We start from the raw sequence: 17,266 nt of genomic DNA, 5'->3' as shown, positions 1-17,266 counted from the left end.
GAAAACTAGACCCCTCAAAGTATTCAAAACAGCATTTAGAACGTTTTTTTAACCCTTTAGGAATTTTCACAGAAATTAAAGCAAAGTGGAGGTGAAATTTGCAAATTTAATTTTTCTTGCTGAATTTCAATAGTATTCAATTTTTCTCTGTAACACAGAAGGTTTTACTAGAGAAACACTACTAAATATGTATTGCCCAGATTCTGCAGTTTTTAGAAATGTCACACATGTGTCTCTAGCGTGCTCGTGGACTAAAACACAAGCCCCAGAAGCAAAGAAGGACCAAGTACATTTTGAAGCCTCTTTTTTATTAGAATAAATTTAAGGCAGCATGCCAGGTTGGAAGAGGTGTTGAGGTGCCAAAACAGTAGGAATCCCACAAAAGTGACCCCATTTCGGAAAACTACATCCCTCAAGGAATTCATTTATGGTTGTTGTTACCATTTTGACCCCATAGTTTTTACACAGCACGTATTTGAATTGGGCTGTGAAATTAAAAAAATGACATTTTTTCCAATAAGATGTCATTTTTGATAAAAATTTCTTATTTTCACAGGGAACAAAATACCCTATTTTGTTGCCCAATTTCTCCTAAGTGCAGCAATACCCCATTTGTGGCGATAAACTGCCGTTTGGGCCAATGGGTGGCCTCAGAAGGGAAGGAACGCTGTGTGTTCTTTGGAGTGCAGATTTTGCTGGATTGGTTTTCAGGTGCCATGTCGCATTTGCAGAGCCCCAGAGGTATCAAAGCAATAGAAACCCACAAGAAGTGACCCCATTTTGGAAACTACACCTCTCAAGGAATTCATTTATGGTTGTTGTTACCATTTTGACTACACAGTTTTTGCACAGCACCTATTTGAATTGGGCTGTGAAATGAAAAAAATGTCATGTTTTCCAATAAGATGTCATTTTTTATCAAAATTTCTTATTTTCACAGGGAACAAAATACCCCATTTTGTTGCCCAATTTCTCCTGAGTGCAGCAATACCCTATATGTGGCGATAAACTGCCGTTTGAGCCCATGGGAGGCCTCAGAAGGGAAGGAGCGCTGTGTGTTCTTTGGAGTGCAGATTTTGCTGGATTGGTTTTCGGGTGCCATGTCGCATGTGCAGAGCCCCAGAGGTATCAAAGCAATGGAAACCCACCAGAAGTGACCCCATTTTGGAAACTACACCCCTCAAGGAATTAATTCATGGGTAATGTAACCATTTAGACCCCATAGTGTCTTCACAGAACTTATTTGAATTGGGCTGGGAATTTAAAAAACAATTTTTTTTTCCAATAATATGTAGTTTCTTATTTTCACAAGAAATAAAATACCCAATTTTGTTGCCCAATTTGTCCTGAGTGCGGCAATACCCCATTTGTGGTGATAAACTGACGTTTGGGCCCATGGGAGGGCTCAGAAGGAAAGGACCACCATTTGGCCTACTGGGGTTTTTCTGGTGCAAAGTCATGTATGCAGAAGCCCCTGAGGTACCAGAACTGTTGAAACCTCTGAGAAGTGACCCCATTTTAAAAACTACACCCCTTAAGGCATTCTTCTAGAGGTGTAGTGAGCATTTTTACCGGAGACATACACCCAATAAACTGTAATGTGGGTTCTCCTGGGTACGGCAATACCTTCAATGTGGCTGTTATCAGCTGCCTAGGCACACGGCAGGGCTCAGAAGGGAAAGATGAGGGGGATAAGATGTGCGGAGTGCATCAGGGTAAGTAAAACTGGGGTAGATTAAAAATCAAGGTATGTATGATACATCTTGAAGCACTCTTTCATACGGAGCCTTAGTTTTTTGGGACACGTGTCACATTGATATATTGTGTCCTCCCTTATCCCCCTCTTATAGCAGGCTTTGTACCTCTTTTGACTTTTTCCTCTCTTGCCAGTTTGGGGAACTTTTCCTGGAAAGTGTTGCCCTGGTACGATGCGTGTGGCCCCGCTTCCAGAAGTACTGGGTTCTTGGTCCCTCAAAATTAGTTTCTTGATAACCACCTCTTGAAATTCAAGGAAAGTTCCCGTCTGGCCTGCGCATCAACATAGCACGCACGCATTGTACAATGCCATCTGTATGATGTGCACGGCCAGCTTCTTATACCACACCGCATGGTGCTGTAGGGCTTCAGGACTTGATCTGACAAGTCCACCCCTCCCATGTACATATTGTAGTCCAGGATGCAGTCTGGTTTGGGGGTCTCTGTACTGGTACCTCGTACAGGTACATGGGTACTGGTGTGACATCTCTCTTGTCCTTGTACGCGATACACAATATGTTGCTGCTAGATTGTGCCCTACTCTCACCCCTTCTGAGTGTTTGCCCTGCAGAGTCTTAGGGAGGCCTCTCAGATTTCTTCTAGCAGTGCCGCAGGACTTCTGGAAGCGAGGCACTTGAAGAGTGGGACGCTGGTATAAAAATTATCCAGGTAGAGTTGGTAATCCTGGTCCAGCAGTGGGTGCACCAAATCCCACACAATTTTTGCATTAACTCCCAGTAAGGGGGGAAGGGGGGGCATTCTGGGGGCTGAGCACTGGTGTCCGTCTCTTCATATATCCTAAATTTGTAGGTATACCCTGATGCACTCTCACACAGCTTATACCTCGCCCTCTTACTCGGCAGGTACTGGGGAATTGAAGCCTCCCTTTAAAATGTACCAGGGACTCATCAATAGAAATACAATTCTCAGGGGTGTATGCTTGGGAAAACCGGGCACTGAAACGGTCTAATAGGGGTCTCCGTTTATACAAACAGTCAAAACTGGGGTCATCTTGGAGTAGGCAATGCTCATTAGGAGAAGAGAAGTATTGCCTCATTTTTTTTAGGTTCCAGTTCAGTTCTGAAATTGCATTGAGGGGCCTATATATTAGACACCCCTATGAAACACCCCATTTTAGAAACTAGACCCCTCAAAGTATTCACAACAGCATTTAGAAAGTTTATAAACCCTTTAGGTGTTTCACAGGAATTTAGAGCAAAGTAGAGGTGAAATTGACATATTTATTTTTGTCAGAAAATCCTTTTTATACCATTTTTTTCAGAGAAACGCAACTTAATACTTATTGCCTAGATTATGCAGTTTTGAGAAATATCCCACATGTAGCCCTAGTGCGGTAATGGACTGAAGCACCGGCCTCCGAAGCAAAGGAGCACCTAGTGGATTTTGAGGCCTCCTTTTTATTAGGCACCATGTCCGGTTTGAAGAGGCCTTGTAGTGCCAAAACAGTGGAAACCCCTCAAAAGTGACCCCATTTTGGAAACTAGACCACTTGAGGAATTCATTGTAGTTTTCATGGGGTGCATGCAGCTTTTTGATCAGTTTTTATTCTATTTTTAGGTGGCGTGGTGACTAAAAAACAGCAATTCTACTATTGTTTTTTTATAGCGTTCGCCGTGCGCTATAAATGACATATTCACTTTATTCTGCGTGGAGATACGATTACGGCGATATCTATGTTTATAGTTTATTTTATGTCTTATGGCGTTTGCACAATAAAATACGTTTTGTAAAAAATCATTCACTTTTTGTGTTACCTTATTCTAAGGCCTCATGCACACGACCGTATTTTTTCCCACCCGTAAATACTGGCGTAAATACGGGTCCGGTGTCACACGTATTCCACCCGTTTTGCACCAGTATTTACGAACCCGTGCTCGTAAATATGGGTCCGGTGTCACACGTATTCCACCCGTATTTACGAGCACGTTTTTGGCGGCAAAATAGCACTGCACTAATCGGCAGCCCCTTCTCTCTATCAGTGCAGGATAGAGAGAAGGGACAGCCTTTTCTGTAATAAAAGTTAAAGAAATTCATACTTACCCGGCCGTTGTCTTGGTGACGCGTCCCTCTCTTCACATCCAGCCCGACATCCCTGGATGACGCGGCAGTCCATGTGACCGCTGCAGCCTGTTATTGACCTGTGATTGGCTGCAGCGATCACATGGCCTGAAACGTCATCCAGGACGTCGGGCCGGATGTCGAGAGGGACGCGTCACCAAGGCAACGGGCGGGAGACCGGACTGGAGGAAGCAGGAAGTTGCCGGTAAGTATAAACGTCTTTTATTTTTATTTTTTACAGGTTTATACTGATCGGTAGTCACTGTCCAGGGTGCTGAAAGAGTTACTGCCGATCAGTTAACTCTTTCAGCTCCCTGGACAGTGACTATTTACTGACGTCGCTTAGCAACGCTGCCGTAATGACGGGTGCACACATGTAGCCACCCGTTATTACGAGAGCTCCATAGACTTCTATGGACTGTCCGTGCCGTTATTACGGCCAGAAATAGGACATGTTCTATCTTTTTTAACGGAACGGGCACCTTCCCGTGAGAAAACGGGAAGGCACCCGTCGCCAATAGAAGTCTATGAGCCCGTTATTACGGGTCGTGATTACGACCCGTAATAACGGGAGTTTTTACGGTCGTGTGCATGAGGCCTCAGGGCAATAACTTTTTATTTTTCCATCAATAAAGCAGTTTATAAAATCAATCAAATCAATTCTGGCAGTTTCAAGGTCAGGCAGAAACAGGGCGCTAACCCTCCTGTGACTACAAGGAGGTTCCTGGAGGAGGAGGAAGGCAGAAAGAACTCTAGTTTAGCATCGCTCGAGTCTGTATTAGACGCAATCATGGCATACACCTCTTCAGCAGTGTAACGTCTCGTTGCCATTTATAAATGTGTGTGTATATATGTAGTGTATATACACACGTAGCTCAGTGAACTGTAACAAACAGTTGTAGTTTTTTATTTTTTATTCACATAAAACACTAAAAACGCTTGCTAACACTAACACACTAAGTTTTTGTGTTTTTTTTGTGTTTACGTAGTAACACTTACTAACTGACAGTTACTGACATGTGACGCGACTGACCCTGACGGACGCTATGGATTGCCACTGACAACTGGTACAACAGATTGTCGCTTACAAACTGACGTGACGAATTGATTGACGTAGACGAGATAGACAACTACCTAACAACTAAATCAAATTATTATATTTAGTGAATTAGGATGAAAAAAAAAATTATAAAAAAAAAAATCTCCCTTATACACTGTGGCGGGGTCACACACTGGGAACAAGGGAGCTGGAGATGAGGGGTTAATCCTTTTTTTATTTTTTTTATATTTTTTTTAACTCTGAAGGGCACACAACACAGAGCAGGCTCTGATCTCTCCAACTTCACTTAACCTACTAAGATATCAGAGTCTGTACCTGTTATTTTTCACCCACCCTGGGTGAAAACGCACTGTGATTGGTGGGTTGGAACAATTGTCGGGGGCTGCTCTCCCGGTTACCGATGCACACTGTCACTCACACTAACTGTACTTCCTGGTGCGCGTAGTAACCTCCCGCCAGGACTTATAGTTGCGTCCTGGTGCGCCTAGGGGTTAACATAAAAAAAAATATTTTCCTTGTTTGCGATCGTTGAAAGTTGGGAGCTATGGCTAACAGAATTAAGAAACAATCTAAATAAACCCATTAAAATTCACAACTTGTATTAGAAAAAAAACAACTGTTGCTTTACCTGTTTTAATATTCCTTGCAACTCCTTTTGAGACCACATGTCCGTCAGGAAAAGACGAGCTGCTTCTGCAGCTTTGGGTGAAACTCTGTGAAAGTACAAAATGTTAGAAATTACAGATTCCAGTTAGCATTAACTAGTCCTTCTCAATGAATTAGAATATCATCAAAAAGTTACCATATTTTCTGGACTATAAGACACACCCAGATTTTAGACAACATAAAATAGGAAAAAATTTCATATTTTACTTCTTTTACAAAGAAAAACCTATTGGTTCTGACAGCCATAACTTATATTATTCCATCGTTTGAGCGATGTGAGGACTTATTTTTTGCGGGACGAGCTGTAGTTTTTATTAGCTAACTACCGCTCAGCACATATTATACTGTAGTATTTTTGTTTCAACGGAATGCACTAGACACTGATGACTGGTCTAAGCGCGCGCCGGAGAAACAATAGAGCCTTATACGGCTATAGCCCCACCTACCTAGATCGCGTCAGTAGGACCTGAACCAATCGGTGATTAAGACGTCAATTACTGACGCCCACAGACTGGGACGGCTCCACAGTGACGGCGCGACCAATGGAATTGATGCATACAGCATCAATGGTATCGGGGGCAGCTTCAGGCGGCTATGTAAACAACGCTGCACAACACTGAAGGAGAGAAGGTGAGTGACGGATCATCAGTTTAATTAGGAGAGTTCACAACATTAAAACCAGAGAAACGGGTTGTAATGCTAATGAGAGGATCGTATTAATTCTTTTGAACGTGATCTGGGGTCTATCACCAACAAGATTCCCTACATCAGGGATTGCTTTCAGAATATCCTCCCTCCTACATATGTTCCCTTTTCTATAGGGGCATTAATACTATTGTGAAAAATAGCGACATTTTGTGAAAATTTAGAAAAATTAGCATATTTTTTAGTGGGCGTGTTTTTACTTTAGTTACAGCAGAGGAAGCATAATCTCATTGTAACCTGTCATCTACAGCGTAATCTCGCGAGATTACGCTTGCTCTGCTGTAACTACCACAGACAGAGTAACGAAGTGCAGAGATTGTGAATAGACATCCCGTGGAATGTCTATTCACTGTCTAAACACTTCAGTATCGTTAATGTGTTAGTATAAGACAGCATATAGCGATGTAAAAGGATCCCCATGCGCTGACTAAATGAATGGAGAGGAGTGCATGACGCTGATTGGTCAGCGTCATACACTCCTCTGTACAATGCCCACTTGGTCTAAAGTAAAAACACGCCCACTTGGGCATTAAGCAACTCATTAGCATAAATCTAAAATCGCTAATAAAGTGGTGGAAACAGATCTTTTTTTAAAATAAAAAGCATTACTGTCACCTACATTATAGCGCTGTTCTCCTTATGTAGGAGATAGGGAACTCATAATGTTTTCTTGGACGTTACAAGGCTTAGAACATAAACAGCAATTTCTCATATTTTTAAGAAAATGTCAAAACACTTTTTTTTAAGGTACCTGTTCAGCTCTTTGAGGGGCCTATGTAGAAGAAACCCCCATAAAACACCCCATTTTAAAAACTAGACCCCTCAAAGTATTCAAAACAGCATTTAGAAAGTTTTTGAAGCAAAGTGGAGGTGAAATTTGCAAATTTCATTTTTCTTGCTGAATTTCAATTTTATTCAATTTTTTTTTCTGTAAGACAGAAGGTTTTACAAGATAAACACTACTAAATATGTATTGTCCAGATTCTGCAGTTTTTAGAAATGTCCCACATGTGGCTCTAGTGTGCTTGTGGACTAAAACACAAGCCCCAGAAGCAAAGAAGCACCTAGTGCATTTTGGGGCCTTTTTTTAATTAGAATATATTTAACCCCTTCCCGACATCCGCCATACATGTACGACACTGTCGGGAGGTGATTCCCGCAAAGCGCCGTATATACAGCTGGCACCCTCCTGTAACTGCCAGGACCGGAGCTACTCTCCGATCCGGCAGATTAACCCCTCAGATGCTTCGCTCAATAGAGCACAGCATCTGATTTTCACCCTACCGGCAACCCAGTGACGCAATCGCTGGGTTGCTGTGGCAATCGGACGCCAGAAAATGGCGTCCGAGTCTGCCTTGTACGGGAGCCGATGAGGACCCGCCTGCGGCGAGTCCTCATAGGCTTGCGGTCAGTGAATAACTGACAGCGCTAATACACTGCACTACGTATGTAGTGCAGTGTATTAGAGTAGCGATCGGGGCATCAGGCCCTCATGTCCCCTAGTGGGACAAGTCAGAAAAGTAAAAAAAAGATAATAAAAATGTGGTAAAACAATAAAAACACACACATTTCAAATAAAAATAAAGCTAAACTGACTTTTTTCCCATAGTAAGTCTTTTATTATGGGAAAAACCGTAAAAATTAAAAAAAACTATACATAATTTGTATCGCCGCGTACGTAACGACCCAAACTACAAAACAATTATGTAATTTATCCCGCACGGTGAACGCCGTAAAAAAAAAACATGAAAAACAACGCCAGAATCTTTGTTTTTAGGTCACATCTCCTTCCAAAAAATGCTATAAAAAGTGATCAAAAAGTCACATTTACTCCAAAATAGTACTAATAAAAAACGACAATCCGTGCCGCAAAAAATAATCCCTGACACCGCTTTGTGCACGCAAAAAAATAATAAAGTTATGGGTCTTACAATATGTCGACACAGAAAACAAATGATTTTATAAAAAAAGTGATTTTATTGTGCAAAAACTGCAATACATAAAAAAAACTATATAAATTTGGTATCGCCGTAATCGTATCGACCCGAAGAATAAAGCTAACAAGTAATTTAGGGCGCACTGTGGATGCCGATAAAAAAAATAATAAAAAACTATTCCAGAATTGCTTGTTTTTGGTAATTTCCTTTACCAAAAAATGAAATAAAAAGTGATCAAAAAGTCATATGTGTTCTAAAATGGTACCAATAAAATCTACAGCCCGTCTCGCAAAAAAACAAGCCCGCACACCACTCAATCAACTTAAAAACAAAAAAGTTACGGCACTAGTAATGCGGTGATGAAAAAACATCTCAATGCGCAGGCTGGAGGGGCACATTCCTTCAGTTTCAGGGCCCTAGTATTTAGTTACTAGGAAAGGGAAGGGACATAGCACATCCGCTGGGAGCGAGGGCGCCCGTATTATACCAGCGCAAAACTTTCCCAGTAATATTTCCCAAACTACGAAGGAGAAAAAGTCCCCAAAAGGTGCAGAGCATTACAAAAGGGGGATAAGAAAGAAAACCGTTTATCAGTGTGACACCGGCCTGCGCATAACGGATCGCTTCACATCGTAACACACATCTATGGATAATTGTATTATTTACCACATTATTATACCCTCTTATTATGCCCTGTTGTACTCCGCACAGATTACATATGCCACCACATTATAAACTGAAATACTAGCAAAACCCCAAACAAAACTATTACCAAGCAAAATCCATGCTCAAAATGGCGGCCTTTCCCTTCTTAGCCCTACAGTGTGCCCAAACAGCAATTTATGGACACAAGTAAGGCATTACCATACCCGGGAGAACCCGCTTAACAATTTATGGGGTAAGATTCTCTAGGGGCACAACATCTTGTGCGGTGAATGGGTAGATCAGTGGAGAAATTGCAATTTTCACTTTGCACAATCCACTGCGTATTCATTTCTGAAAAACACCTGTGGAGTCTAAATTCTCACTACACCCCTTGATAAATGCCTTTAGGGGTGTAGTTTCTAAAACGGGGTCACTTTTGTTTGGTACATCAGGGGTTTTGCAAATGCAACATGGCGTCCGCAAACCATTCCAGAAAAATCTACACTCCAAAAGATAAATACCGCTCCTTTTCTTCTGAATGCACCCATATATGTAAACAGCCGATTATAACCACATATGGGGTGTTACCGTACTCGGGAGAAATTTCTTTACAAATGTTGGGGTGCTTTTTCTTCTCTATTCCTTGTAAAAATGAAAAATGTGTATCTAAAACTACATCTTGTTGGAAAAAAAAAATATTTTTCATTTTCATGGCTTAATTCTAATTAATTCAGCAAAAAACCTTTGGGATCAAAATTTTCACTATACCCCTAGATGATTCCTCAGGGGGTGCAGTTTCCCAAATGGAGTCAATTTTGGGGTGTTTCCACTGTATTAGCACTACAGGGGCTCAGCAAATGTGACATGGCGCCAAGAAACCATTCCAAAATCCAAATGGCGCTCTTTCCATTCTGAGCCCTACCGTGTGTCCAAACAGATGTTTGTGACCACATGTGGGGTATTGTTTTACTCGGGAGAAGTTGCTTTACTAATTTTATGGTGTTTTTTCTCCTTCAGTCCTTGTGGAAATGAAAAAAAAATACCTAAACCTACATTTTCTTTGAAAAAATGTAGATTTTCATTTTCATGGCCTAGTTCCAAAAATTTTTGCAAAAAAACTGGCCAGTCAAAATGCTTGCTACACCCCTAGATAAATTCCTCGAGGGGTATAGTTTCCAAAATGTGGTCACTTGTTGGGGGTTCCCACTGTTTTGTCACCTCAGAGGCTTTGCAAATGTGACATGGCCTCCGCAAACCATTCCTGCTAAATTTGAGCTCCAAGAGCCAAATGGCGCTCTTTCCCTTCTAAGCCCTGCCGTGTGTCCAAACAACCGTTTATTACCACATGTGGGGTATTGTTTTACTCGAGAGAAATTGCTCTACAAATGTTGTGGTGCTTTTTCTACTTTAGTTCTTTTGGAAATGAAAAAAAATTAGCTAAACCTACATTTTATTTGAAAAAATGTAGATCTTCATTTTCATGGCCTAGTTCCAAAAATGTTTGCAAAAAAACTGGCCAGTAAAAATGCTTGCTACACCCCTAGATAAATTCCTCGAGGGGTGTAGTTTCCCAAATGGGGTCACTTTTGGGGGGTTTCCACTGTTTTAGTTCCACAAGACCTGTTCAAAGCTGACATGGTGCCTAAAATATATTCTAATAAAAAGGAGGCCCAAAATCCACTAGGTGCTCCTTTGTTCTGAGGCCGGTGCTTCAGTCCAGTAGCGCACTAGCGCCACATGTGGGATATTTCCTAAAACTGCAGAACCTGGGCAATAAATATTGAGTTGCATTTCTTGGGTAAAACATTCTGTGGTACAAAAAAAATGGATTCAAAATGAATTTCTGGAAAAAAATAATGAACTTTGTAAATTTCACCTCTACTTTGCCTTAATTCCTGCGCAATGTCTAAAGGGTTAAGAAACTTTCTAAATGCTGTTTTGAATACTTTGAGGGGTGCAGTTTTTAAAATGCGGTGACTTATTGGGGGTTTCTAATATCTAAGGACCTCAAAGCCACTTCACAACTGAACTGGCCCCTGTAAAAATAGCATTTTTAAATTTTCTAGAAAATGTGAGAAATTGCTGCTAAAGTTCTAAGCCTTGTAACGTCCTAGAAAAATAAAATGATGTTCAAAAAACGATGCCAATCTAAAGTAGACATATGGGGGATGTTAGTTAGCAACATTTTTGTGTGGTATAACTGCCTGTCTTACAAGCAGATACATTTAAATTGAGAAAAATGCTAATTTTTGCAATTTTTCGCTACACTTTGGTGTTTTTCACAATTAAATACTGAATGTATCGGTCAAATATTGCCAGTAACATAAAGTCCAATGTGTCACGAGAAAACAATCTCAGAATCACTTGGATAGGTAAAAGCATTCCGGAGTTATTACCACATAAAGTGAAACATGTCAGATTTGAAAAATGAGGCTCTGTCAGGAAGGTCAAAAGCCGCCAAAGAGGGAAGGGGTTAAGGCAGCAAGCCAGGTTTGAAGAGGTGTTGGTGCCAAAACAGTAGGAATCCCCCAAAAGTGACCCCATTTTGGAAACTACACCCCTCAAGGAATTCAGGTATCATTGTTGTTACCATTTTGACCACACTGTTTTTTCACAGCACGTATTTGAATTGGGCTGTGAAATTTAATAAAATTTATTTTTTCCAATAAGACGTCATTATTGATAAAATTTCTTATTTTCACAAGAAATAAAATACCCCAATTTGTTGCCCAATTTGTCCTGAGTGCGGCAATACCCCATTTGTGGCGATAAACTGCCATTTGGGCCCATGGGAGGGCTCAGAAGGATAGGAGCACTACGTGTTTGTTGGAGTCCAGATTTTGCTGGATTGGTTTTCGGGTGCCATGTCGCATTTACAGAGCCCCAGAGGTATCAAAGCAATGGAAACCCACCAGAAGTGACCCCATTTTGGAAACTACACCCCTCAAGGAATTGATTTATGGGTGTTCTTACCATTTTGACTGCACAGTTTTTTCACAGGTCGTATTTGGATTGGGCTGTCAAATTAAAAAAAATTAATTTTTTCAAATAAGATGTAATTTTTTATCAAAATTTATTATTTTCACAGGGAACAAAATACCCCATTTTGTTGCCCAATTTGTCCTGAGTGCGGCAATACCCCAGTTGTTGTGATAAACTGCCGTTTGGGCCCATGGGAGGGTTCAGAAGAAAAGGACCACCATTTGGCCTACTGGAGCTTTTCTGGTGCTAAGTCATGTATGCAGAAGCCCCTGAGAAGTGACCCCATTTTAAAAACTACACCCCTTAAGACATTCATCTAGAGGTGTAGTGAGCATTTTGACCCCACAGGTATTGTGTAAAAGGTAATGCGCAGCAGATGGTGCAGTGAGGGATTTGCAATTTTCTATATATCTATGCCATTTCAGTGTCCAATATATTGTGCCCAGCATGCGCCACAAGAGATATACACCCCATAAACTGTAATGTGGGTTCTCCTGGGTACGGCAATACCCTACATGTGGCTGTTATCAGCTGTGTGGGCACACAACAGGGCTCAGAAGGGAAAGATGAGGGGGATAAGCTGTGCGGAGTGTGTCAGGGTATATTAAAAATCTAAGGGATGTATGGAAAATTTTAAAACACTTTCATACAGAGCCCTGGTTTTTCGGGACACATGCCACATTGATATATTGTGTCCTCCCTTATCCCCCTCTTATAGCAGACTATGCACCTCTTTTGACTTTTTCCCTTCTTGCAAGTTTGGGGAACTTCTTCTGGAAAGTGTTGCCCTGGTACGATGCGTGTGGCCTCGCTTCCAGAAGTACTGGGTGCCCCCTTCTTGGTCCCTAAAGATTAGGTTCTTGATAATGATGTACACAGCCAGCTTCTTATACCACACCGCATGGCGCTGTAGGGTTTCAGGACTTGATCTGACAAGTCCACCCCTCCCATGTACCTATTGTAGTCCAGGATGCAGTCTGGTTTGGGGGTCTCAGTACTGGTGCCTCGTACAGGTACATGGGTACTGGGGTGGCCATGTATTGTTGTCAATACAAGGACATCTCTCTTGTCCTTGTACTTGACACACAATATGTTGCTGCTAGATTGTGCCCTGCTCTCACCCCTTCTGAGTGTTTGCCCAAGCAGTGTCTTCGGGAGGTCTCTCAGATTCCTTCTAGCAGTGCCGCATGCCGCAGGTCTTCTGGAAGCGAGGCACTTTAAGAGTGGGACGCTGGTATAAAAATTATCCAGGTAGGAGTGGTAACCCTGGTCCAGCAGTGGGTGCACCAAATCCCACACAATTTTTGCATTAACTCCCAGTAAGGGGGGGGGGCATGTGGGGGCTGAATACTGGTGTCCTTCCCTATATATCCTAAATTTGTAGGTATACCCTAATGCACTCTCGCACAGCTTATACATCTTCACACCATACCTTGCCCTCTTATTCGGCAGGTACTGGCGGAATTGAAGCCTCCCTTTAAAATCTACCAAGGACTCATCAATAGAAATACACTTCTCGGGGGTGTATGCTTGGGAAAACCGGCCACTGAAACGGTCTAATGGGGGTCTCCGTTTATACAAACGGTCAAAATTAGGGCCATCTCAAGGTGGGCACTGCTCATTATCAGTATAATGTAAGAAGCGAAGTATTGCCTAATTTATTTTTTTTAGGTTCCAGTTCAGTTCTGAAGTTGCTTTGAGGGGCCTATATATTAGACACCCCTATGAAACACCCCATTTTAGAAACTAGACCCCTCAAAGTATTCACAACAGCATTTGGAAAGTTTATGAACCCTTAAGGTGTTTCACGGGAATTTCTATAACACAAAAGGTTTTACCAGAGAAACGCAACTCAATACTTATTGCCCAGATTCTGCAGTTTTGAGAAATATCCCACATGTGGCCCTAGTGCACTAATGGACTGAAGCACCAGCCTCCGAAGCAAAGGTGCACCTAGCGGATTTTGAGGCCTCCTTTTTATTAGGCACCATGTCAGTGGAAACCCCACAAAGGTGACCCCATTTTGGAAACTAGACACCTTGAGGAATTCATTGTAGTTTTCATGGGGTGCATGCGGCTATTTGATCAGTTTTTATTCTATCTTTAAGTGGCGTGGTGACAAAAAAACAGCAATTCGACTATTGTTTTTTTATTCTATTTTTTTTACAGCGTTCATCGTGCGCTATAAATGACATTCACTTTATTCTGCTTGGCGACACGATTACGGCGATACCTATGTTTATAGTTTTTTTTTATGTCTTATGGTGTTTGCACAATAAATTACGTTTTGTAAAAAATCATTAATTTTTGTGTTACCATATTCTAAGAGCCAGAACTTTTTTATTTTTCCATCAATAAAGCCGTGCGAGGACTTATTTTTTGCGTAACAAACTGTAGTTTCGATTAGTCGCATTTTTAGGTACATGCGACTTTTTGATCTCTTTTTATTCAATTTTTTGGGAGGTGAAGTGACCAAACAATTGTGATTCTGGTACGGTTTATTATTATTTTCTTTTGCGGTGTTCACCGTGTGGGATAAATAATGAAATAATTTTGTAGTTCAGGCCTACGGACGCGGTGATACCAATTATGTAAAGTTTGTTTGTTTATATATTTTTATTAATAATAAAGGACTGATAAGGGAAAAAGGAGGATTTTTACTTTTATCACTTTTAAAACTTACATTTTCTTATTTTTACACATCATTTTTTTACTGTTTTTTAACTAAATTACTTTGTCCCACTAGGGGACTTGAGAGCAGGAGGCCCTGATCGCAATTCTAATACACTGCACTACATGCGTAGTGCAGTGTATTAGAGCGGTCATCAACACACTGACAGCAAGCATAGTGGGTCCTTTGTCAGGACCCACTAGGTTTCCGTCGATGGCATAGCCGGACGCCATTGCTAGGTGCCCGGTTGCCATAGTCACCATCGCCGGCCACTATTGTGTAGCAGGCCGGCGATAGTAGCTTAACCCCTAAAAAGCCGCGATCGCTATTGAACACGGCTTTTAAGGGGTTAATCAGCGGGGACACACTGATCGATCCCCACTGTAGGAGCTGCGGCAACCTGCTGTACGAGACAGCAGCTGTCACAGCTCCTGCATGTGTCGGGAAAACGGCCAAAATGGCCGTTAATCCCGCGACGTACTATTCCGTCAATGAGTGCGAACGGGGCGGTCAGCATGACGGAATAGTACGTTGCTGAGCTTTAAGGGGTTAAGATAAGCTGAGGCAATAAAACTGAGGTTATAGGGGTGATGACTTAGGAGATAAGGCATCTGGAGTCAGTCTGATGTGGGATGTAATGTGTGTCCATGTAGTGGCTCATAAATCCAGGTGTTAGATTGAGGCCTTGTGTCAATCACTGGAATTTTATCATCAGCTTGAATTCACAAATTTTTCTCTCTCTGTTGTTTTCAAAATGACCCCTCAGTATTAGGACCTTTAAATCTGCCAAACTGTGATCTGGTCCAGAGAAGTGTTTTCCCACTGGTGTATCCAGCTGTTTTTTTTATTGTATGTCTAGTAAAAATAGTGTAGTACCGTGATAGCCATAAATAATATGAAATGTTAAATACTTCTGTGTCAAAAAAGACAAAAAGTATAGTAGGTATGATACCTTTATTGGCTCTGAAAGCTTGCGTATAGAACTTTTATGGTTAGCCAATAAAGGTATCATACCTACTATACTTTTGTCTTTTTTGACACAGAAGTATTTAACATTGCATATTATTGTATGTCTGTGAAGATTCATCCTGATTTGTAATTTTTGCATTGTTTCACTAATGTAGATTCCTTTATCTATGCACCTTGTACACAGTATCATGTACACTATATTGGAGGATGTACAGGAGAATGTGCCAGTGATTTTATAGTCCTGTTGCGTGTTTGGTATGTGGGTGGTGTTTGATGACAAGATGTTGGTACAGGTCTTGCATTTTCTATTGTTGCAAGGAAAAGTGCCAGTCTCTGATGGTGATGAGAGGGCACTTCTGACTAGGAGATTCCTTAGGTTTGGTGGTAAATCTGGGAATATTTCCTTCAGTTTATTGTCTGTGTTAAATATAGGTTGGAGATCAGCAGCAATTTTCCTCAAGATGTTCATTTGTGGGTTGTATAGGACCACTAGGGGCACCCTGCTGTTGTCTTCCTTCTTTTTGTACTCCAGAAGATTGCTTCTTGGAATTCTTGTTGCTCTGTAGATCTGATCATCTATAATCCTTGGATGGTATCCCTGTTGTAGGAATGTATTCCTCAGTGATAGCAGGTGTTGTTTCTGTCTTCATTGTCTGAACAGATCCGTATGTACCGCAGAGCCTGACTGTATATCATGGATTTCTTTATGTGTCTCGGATAAAAGCTGTTCCATCTCAGATATGATGGATGGCCTGTAGGTTTATGGTAGATTGTTGTTTGTATTGTATTACTTCTCATGTATATGGTCATGTCCGGGAAATGTATTTGAGATGTAGAGTAGTTGAGAGTGAGCTTGATGAAGTTTTTATGGAAAGAAAGCAGTTCATGTTTAGAGCCTGTCCAGATTATCAGCAGGTCGTCAATGTACCGGAAATATGCCAGAGGTTTAGTTGCGCAGGTTGATAAAAACTCTCCCTCTAGTTTGGCCATGAACAGGTTAGCATATTGTGGTGACATTTTTCTACCCATAGCGCTTCCCGTACATTGCAGATATATGTCTTTGTCAAATAAATAATTGTGATGGAGTACGAACCTGATGTGAGTTGTAGAGCTGGTACTGTCGGTAGATTGTTCTTTTGAAGAAAGTGTTGGCATGCGGCTATGCCATCCTCATGGGGGGATGTTAGAATACAGAGTCTCCACATCCATAGTTGCCAATATTGTTCCCTCTGGTAGTGGACCTAGGGCTGAGAGTTTGCAGAGGACGTATGTGGTGTCCTGGACATAACTGGGTGTGTACCTCACCAAGGGCTTTAGAAGATTTTTCCACCCAGCCAGAAATATTGTCAGTTAGAGTCCCAACACCTGAAATGATTGGTCTCCCTGGATTGCCTTCTTTATGTATTTTAGGTAACATGTGAAATGTACCCATTCTGGAATTGTCCGGTATAAGGTCCATTAAACAGTTTGACACAGCATTGAAACTATTGATGATATGGACAAGTTATACTGTGTATTGTTTGGTGGGGTCTTCTTGTTCAACCTATTTATTGTGGACATGTATGCGAAAATAGAGACGGAGCGTTTAGTGTACATACGCACTAACCAGACACGTTTACGCGCTGAAGATTACATGCATCTGTGAGAAGCCATGCAACAAGATAATAATGTGGAAAACGTTGGGCGATTAGTTATCCTGCCATCCAGTTTTACCGGTGGTCCCCGTTACATGCATGAACGTACACACAATGCTTTCTGCTACGTCCGAAAATACGGCCAGCCTGACCTTATCATAAC

The 17,266-nt window shown here is 41.5% G+C and overlaps 1 protein-coding gene across 1 annotated transcript in view; it reads right to left on the bottom strand.

Annotated features, from left to right (window-relative positions):
- The window catches only part of PKP1 (plakophilin 1), a 443,197-nt gene that overhangs the window by 29,061 nt on the left and 396,870 nt on the right, over positions 1–17,266 (bottom strand). The window contains exon 12 of the mRNA XM_075850634.1: positions 5,523–5,607. Within this exon, the coding sequence (XP_075706749.1) occupies positions 5,523–5,607 (85 nt within the window). The remainder of the gene's footprint in view (positions 1–5,522; positions 5,608–17,266) is intronic.

Source organism: Rhinoderma darwinii, chromosome 2, assembly GCF_050947455.1.
Source record: "Rhinoderma darwinii isolate aRhiDar2 chromosome 2, aRhiDar2.hap1, whole genome shotgun sequence".
Taxonomy (NCBI): Eukaryota; Metazoa; Chordata; class Amphibia; order Anura; family Rhinodermatidae; genus Rhinoderma; species Rhinoderma darwinii.
The sequence above is the reverse complement of the archived record's forward strand: the minus strand, read 5'-3'. Positions and strand labels throughout refer to the sequence as shown.